We start from the raw sequence: 6,890 nt of genomic DNA, 5'->3' as shown, positions 1-6,890 counted from the left end.
ACCCATTGACATTTAGAGCCAAGGAGAGCAAGGCTAAGCCATCTTCTCACTTGACAACCTTTCAGAGAATTGAAGTCAGGGATTCCTTTCCCAGCAAGTTGTCCCTTCTTCAGACTAAACATTCTCAGTTCCTTCAAGTGGTCCTCATATGGCTTAGTCTCCAATCTCCTCACCATCTTGCTTGTCCTCCTCTGGACTAATGGGAAGATCAAGTGAGATCAATGAGAAGGCACTTAAGAAAGAAAAAATAAAATGATGAATTACTTTGTTTTCAAAGTGACAAATGAGAAGAAGCAAAAAACCAGGTTGGATTATGCAAAGTCTTTATTTACTCATGAGGGAAATTAATGGTACAAGTATTACATAAGCACCAACTATATGGCATTAGTTTATTGATGTTATCTCTTGCTCCTCACAACAACGCTGGGAGGTAGGTGCCTTTATTATTCCTATTTTACATTCAAGGAAACTGAGGAAAAAGAGGTTAAGACATTTGTCCAGGATTGCATAGCTAGTGTCTGAGCTCAGGTCTTCTTACTTCAAGCCTAGTGTTTTTTACCCTTTTTCTCTGCTTTTCTAGCTTCATCCACTGCTTTAAGGCCTTCAGCAACACCTTTGGAAACAGCCTTTTTCACAATAGATCCGAAGATTTTTTTCAGGACTTTGGTAAGTCCTCTTCTGGCTCCTCTTTTGGTTCTTTTGACCATCTGCAGGATAAAGAATAGAGTTCAGTATTTGAGGGCTAGTGATAATAATTCCCATTTCTCTTGGTTTACAATCCTAGTAAGATCTTTCTTTCCTTCCTTCCTTCCTCCCTCTCTTTCACTTCATATTTTAACAATTATGTGTAAATAAAAATGTTAACATTTTTTAAAAAATTTATTTCCAAATTCTCTCCCTCCCTCCTTCCCCTATCCCTTTCGTAAGAAGACAATACATTTTATATAGATTATACATGTTGAGGCATATAAAACGTATTTCCATATTAGCAATGTTGCAAAGAATCCAGACCGAAACCCCAATAGTATTCCATCTCAATCATATACCAAATTTTTCCAGCAATGTCCCAATTGATGGGCATCCACTCAGTTTCCAATTCTTTGAACTCCATGAGGCAGCTATTATATGGTGGAAAGAAGAGTAGATCCAAAGGGAAGAGTAAATCTTGGCTCTTCCATTCTCTCAGTGGCCAAGGTGGGATTCGGTGTTTGGGCATAAAACCAGTGTTCTTGTCACTGCACTATATTTATTAATTGAATAATTATAGTCTGTGCATCTTCCCAATTGAACCCTCTGTATTTGGCTGCTCTTCTTGTGACTCCTGACTCTAGGGTCAGGAGGGGCATCAGGAATCACTTACCTGGTTACTTGGCACAGGTGAACAGTGGACCTGAACATCAGTTTCACTGTGACTGATGAATTGGACTGTTGCTTGACAATGCTTCACTTTCTGCAGTGTGAGAGAAAGAGAGAAAGAGAGAGATGCTCAGGAAAGCTTTAGGTCACGATCACATGGGAAATACAGGAAATACATGCTATTTCTTCCTTTCTTTTTGCATTCTTCACTCCCTCTTTTCATTCCTCCCTCAAACCCTTTCATAGATCCCCAAGGTTGCTTTATTCCACGCTTAGCATATTAGGATCTCATGAGTTAGTGGTGGAAGGGACCTTGGAGTTCATCTAACCCAGTGATGTAAAAATCAAAAAGAAATGGAGCTACGAAGGGCCCCCTGTTGACTTAGTTTTGAAATACAACATTACCAAGGGCATTTAGATGTCTCAGGAGATTGAGAGTCAGACTTAGAGATGGGCAGTCCTGGGTTCAAATCTGATCTCAGACACTTCTGAGCTGTGTGATCCTGGGCAAGTCACGTAACCCCCATTGCCTAGTCCTTCCCACTCTTCGTCTTTGGAACCAATACACAGTATTGATTCTAAGTCTGAAGGTGAGGGTTTAAAAAAGAGCAACATTATCTAGGATTCATTGTACTTCTAGTTATTTTGTTAAATATTCTCCAATTACATTTAATCTACTTCAGAATCTTTAAGGATCTTATTGTTATTATAATTGAGTGTGTTAATGAAGACAATAAGTATTTGTATTATTTAATTCTAAAATAGAATGGCAAAGAAGGGGAGAGAAGAGAGGAGAGATGAAAGAGAGAAGAGGAGAGCGAGGTAGAGATAGGAAAAGACAAAGAGACAGACAAAAAGGGAGAGAAAGAGGGAGGCAAAGAGAGAGGCAGAGAGGAGAGTTTGGAGGGCAGGCAGATGAGGTTGGGGGCTTGGAAGAATGGAGGAGAAATGTGGCTCTTACCCCATCGGTTTTGATGGTACATTCGATAAGAGGGTTGGTTTCTGTTTTCAGGCATTCAGTTTCTTGTACAGTGAAACCCAAATGCTGGGGTTCTTTGGATTCGCTATCCTAAACATTGGGAGAAGAATAATTCAAGGCATTTATTACATCTCTTCAAGTCTCTTATCCCTTAAGGATTCTGCCCCCTGTCCTCTTCCCAAGCCCTATTTCTTATAATACAATGGAATTCCTCAGTGATTTTGGAACCAGAACAACTGGAATCAAATTCCATCTCTGACTCAAGATGAGTGCCTTCAGCTCTCTGGGCCTCAGTTTCCCTATTGGTAAAATAAAGGGGGTTGAACAAGAGAAAATGCATGTCATGGATCATTTTTGCAGTATATGGAAATCTCTGGGCTCCTTCTGCTATCAATATTTTTAAATGCAGGAGGAAGCTGGGTTTCTCATTGAATTGATGGCCAGGCTCTGAGACAGAGGGTCCTGAGTTAGAATCTGGACTCAGACACTTCCTAGCTTTGTGACCCTGGGCAAGTCACTTCACCCCCATTGCCTAGCCTTTACAACTCTTTTGTCTTTGAACCCTACAGAGTATTGATCTTAAGACGGTTGACGTTTAAAAAATATACATTTTCAAGTACTTAAAATGAAATGCAAAGAATTACGCAGGAAACCAAAGTTCAGTGAAAATTCTTTTGCCCATCCAAGTTTAGGGATTCATCTACCCATAGACCACCTTCTGTCCCAAAAATCTAAATTTCCTTCTCTCTGTATATCTAGGGTTCTGGAACTTTTTGCCAGAGCCTAGCTCTGAGCCTCTCTTCCCATTCTTCTTATTCCTCCCAAGTACTCACCCACTTAGTTTGGGCCTCAGTTGCAGTTATCCAGTAGGAATTCTTCTCTTCAGAATTCTTATTGAAATGGCTCATAGCAACTTTTAGGGCATCCTGATAGGAGAGCCCTGAGATTTCAGCAGCTTTAATCTCAATCAACCCCAGAAGGAGCAGAGGAAGCAAAATTCTGAAGCTTGCCATTTTGTTTCTTTGGCTGATATCCTTGCTTGAGCTGATATCCCTTGTTCCTTTGGCTGATGCTCTCCATATTTATAGCGCTAGAAAGGATTGCTGTTGGGGAGGAACTTTGGTCACTCTCAGGCATTGACCAATGGCTTTCCAAATCATTTCAACTCATTTTACAGATCCTGATAGAAAGAGGCCCAGAGAGGAGATTAATTGATTTTCCCCCAAGCTAATTCAAAAAGGCATTCAAGATTCTTGGGGCTATCAGCAATCACCTGGGGCAGACAACTAGAATGACCTATAATTATAAAGGGGGAGAGTTGGCCCAAAGGGTTATAGATTGAAATCTGCAATAGAACTCAGAGGTTACTAAGTCCTCCACCCATCTTTTTTCTGATGAAGAAACTGGAGATTTGGAGAAATTTGGCCCAAAATATATCTGTAGCAAATAGAAGAAAAGGATTAAAATCCAGGTTTTCTGACTCCAAACTCAAGGCTCTTTACATTGTACCACACTGCTTTTCTCTCTCATTTTAATAGATCAGTGGTGTCAAGCTCTATGTAAAAAGAAGCCACTAAGCCCTACAGTAGGCTCTCTGCTCACTGCATATGGAATCAGAAAACTATATACAATATCAATAGTATCTATGGTTTAGTCTATTTTCATTTTTTTCTTATTTTAATTAATTCATTTAATCAATTTAGAACATTATTCCTTGGTTACAATAATCACAATATTTCCCTCCCTCCCCTCTACCCACCATTCCCCCAGCCAACATTCAATTTCATTGGGTATTGTGCTCTTGATCAGAACCTATTTCCATGCTGTTGATATTTGCACTAGGATGTTCTTTTAGAGTCTACCTCCCCAGCCATATCCCCTTGACCCATGTATTCAAGCAGTTGTTTTTCTTCAGTTTTTCTACTCCCACAGTTTTATCTCTGAATGTGGATATGTTCTTTCTCATAGATCCCTCCAAGTTTTTCAGGATCACTGCATTGCCACTAACAGAGTCCATTACATTTGATTGTACTCTCGTGTTTCCTTCTCTGTGTACAATGTTCTCTTGGTTCTGCTCCTCTCACTCTGTATCAATTCCTGGAAGTTGTTCCAGTTCCCATGGAATTCCTCCACTTTATTATTCCTTTTAGCACAATAGTATTCCATCACCAACATATACCACAATTTGTTCAGCCATTCTCCAATTAATGGGCATCCCCTCATTTTCCAGTTTTTGGCCACCACAAAGAGTGCAGCTATGAATATTCTTGTACAAGTCTTTTTCCTTATTACCTCTTAGCATAGCTATCTCATAGCAGTACTATGGCTAGATCAAAGGGCAGGCATTCTTTTATCGCCCTTTGGACATAGTTCCAAATTGCCTTCCAGAATGGTTGGATCAATTCACAACTCCACTAGCAATGAATTAGTGTCCCTACTTTGCCGCATCCCCTCCAGCATTCATTACTTTCCATAGCTGTCATGTTAGCCAATCTGCTAGGTGTGAGGTGGTACCTCAGAGTTGTTTTGATTTGCATCTCTCTGATTATAAGAGATTTAAAACACTTTTTCATGTGCTTATTAAAAGTTTTGATTTCTTAAACTGCCTATCCATGTCCCTTGCCCATTTATCAATTGGAGAATGGCTTGATTTTTGCACAATTGGTTTAGCTCTGTATAAATTTGAGTAATATAATATTTATTGTGAAAGGAAATGGGATTGGAAAAATGGGGATAATGTGGGGTTTGTATGGCTTCCATGAATCTTTGGTCTGACCATATTATTGGACGGGGGATTAATGGATTTCAGAATCCTTGATAGAGTTACAAGTTTGGATAACTGGTAACCCCAACAAACAGTAAAGGAGCCCCAATATGTCTGAGAGGAGCATTGCTCAAAGGGGACAGTCTATGTCACTTTTCTTTTTGAAATTAATTTGTTTATTGCTGAGGAATACTTGACAATAAGATGAAGGAAAGGAGAGGGTGTAGCTGCTTAACAGAATCCTTATTCCTTTTGTTCAGCAGGTTAAACTGTGCTCTTAAAAAAGGTCCAGTTGTTAAAAGAAGGAACAAGGGCAACCATCAAAGCATCCTATAAAACATGCAAATGCCTAAGCAGGATTACTTTAGAATTCCCTACAATGACAGAAGTCACCTAGCAAGTACTAAGTATCACTGGCATGAATGGATTCAATCTCTTTCCATTCTCTCATGAGTTATTAAATGAGGAAGAATGCCAAATGGACCTATTTTAATATAATAGCCATGACGATCAGCTCTAACTTGGCACTAATATGAATTATTTCCATGTACAGAAGCATAAAGCTTTCCATTACAAAAGCTTGTTATCTTCATTACATAAATGGATCAAATATTGAAAAGATAGCCTAATACAGATTTAGAGTAAAATAGTTTCCTTTAGGCTGATTTTCCTAGAAAAGGTGGATTAAGAGAAAGAAGAAAAAACCAGAATTTTCACTGTATTTCATCCTATTTTATTCAGAAAGAAGTGGAGATTGCAACTCAAAAGAAAGGACACAGGAGACTGGTGTAGTGGGTGGGAAAAAAACTATACTCAATTTGGAGTCTGAGGACTAGGATTCAATCTTACTTCAGTCACTTACTACCTGTATTCCATTGGAGGAGTCATTTCCCTTCTTCAAGTTCCTTGTCTGTTTGTAAAATAAGTGGGTTATTTTAGATGATCTTTGAGGCAACTCCAAATCTAAATCAATGATCCTATATCAAAATGTTCCCTACAGACACTTCCATATTTAAATCTAAGATCCTTTAAAGTATGAACATGTCATATGGTATCATTGTGGGACTTAAAATGAACCTTGAAGGATGAGTATGATTTAGGTAATAGGTAATGGGGGTAGCTGGATGGCTCAGTGTATTGAGAGGTCCTAGGTTCAAATCTGGTCTCAGACACTTCTTAGTTGTGAGACCCTGGGCAAGTCACTTAACCCCCATTGCCTAGTCTTTACTACTCTTCTGCCTTAGCATCAATACACAGTATTGATGCTAAGACAGAAGGGGCAGGAGTTTAAAATAATGGAGTAAACTAGCAAATTGCTTTTCCCACACAAATACTAAAAAAATATATTTCTTTATTTTTGTTCTTTTGGAGAAGATGGAAAGATGGAGGCTGGATGGTAATAGAATTACATCAGTCTCAAGCTTCTTAAATGATAGAATTCTGAATATCAGTTAAAGGTTGATGTCAATATGAAAAATGATCTGTGGTGGTGTGTCCAAGAGATCTGTCCTTGGACGTGTTCCATTTAATCATTTTGTTAGTAACTTGGATAAAGGAACAGATAACATGCTTATCAAATTTGCAGATGAAGGAAGGACAGTTCATATGTTGAATGACAAAATTAAAGCATGTGTATATGTCAACAGTCTAGAATTGGACCAGTTCAGTTCAACGCAACAAATACTTTTTAATAGTAAAAAAAAAAGTCAAAAATATCTTGGATAGTCTGGATTAGGAATAAAGAAGGAGAGAGGCAAATACTTATGGATCCACAGAGCTTTGTGACTATGT

General features: G+C 38.7%; 1 protein-coding gene across 1 annotated transcript; it reads right to left on the bottom strand.

The window, feature by feature from the left end:
• Window positions 1-306: 306 nt before the first annotated feature.
• On the bottom strand, window positions 307-3,405 carry LOC103092095 (antibacterial peptide PMAP-36-like). Its single transcript, XM_007500054.3, has 4 exons — window positions 3,169-3,405; window positions 2,318-2,425; window positions 1,361-1,450; window positions 307-707 (listed from the first exon to the last, which is right to left on the bottom strand). The coding sequence occupies exons 1-4, from the start codon at window positions 3,346-3,348 to the stop codon at window positions 546-548; spliced, it is 540 nt and encodes a 179-aa protein (XP_007500116.1). The 5' UTR covers window positions 3,349-3,405; the 3' UTR covers window positions 307-545.
• Between the last annotated feature and the right edge of the window lie 3,485 nt (window positions 3,406-6,890).

Source organism: Monodelphis domestica, chromosome 7 (genome assembly GCF_027887165.1).
Source record: "Monodelphis domestica isolate mMonDom1 chromosome 7, mMonDom1.pri, whole genome shotgun sequence".
NCBI lineage: Eukaryota > Metazoa > Chordata > Mammalia > Didelphimorphia > Didelphidae > Monodelphis > Monodelphis domestica.
The sequence above is the reverse complement of the archived record's forward strand: the minus strand, read 5'-3'. Positions and strand labels throughout refer to the sequence as shown.

What these genes read in the sequence shown, in the direction of transcription:
- LOC103092095 (XM_007500054.3), bottom strand. Translation starts at nt 3,348, where the DNA reads ATGGCAAGCTTCAGAATTTTGCTTCCTCTGCTCCTTCTGGGGTTGATT. An exon ending in CTGAGGCCCAAACTAAGTGG is followed by an intron (nt 2,426 to 3,168) that starts GTGAGTACTTGG and finishes CCCAATGTTTAG; the next exon opens with GATAGCGAATCCAAAGAACC. An exon ending in GTACCATCAAAACCGATGGG is followed by an intron (nt 1,451 to 2,317) that starts GTAAGAGCCACA and finishes CTCACACTGCAG; the next exon opens with AAAGTGAAGCATTGTCAAGC.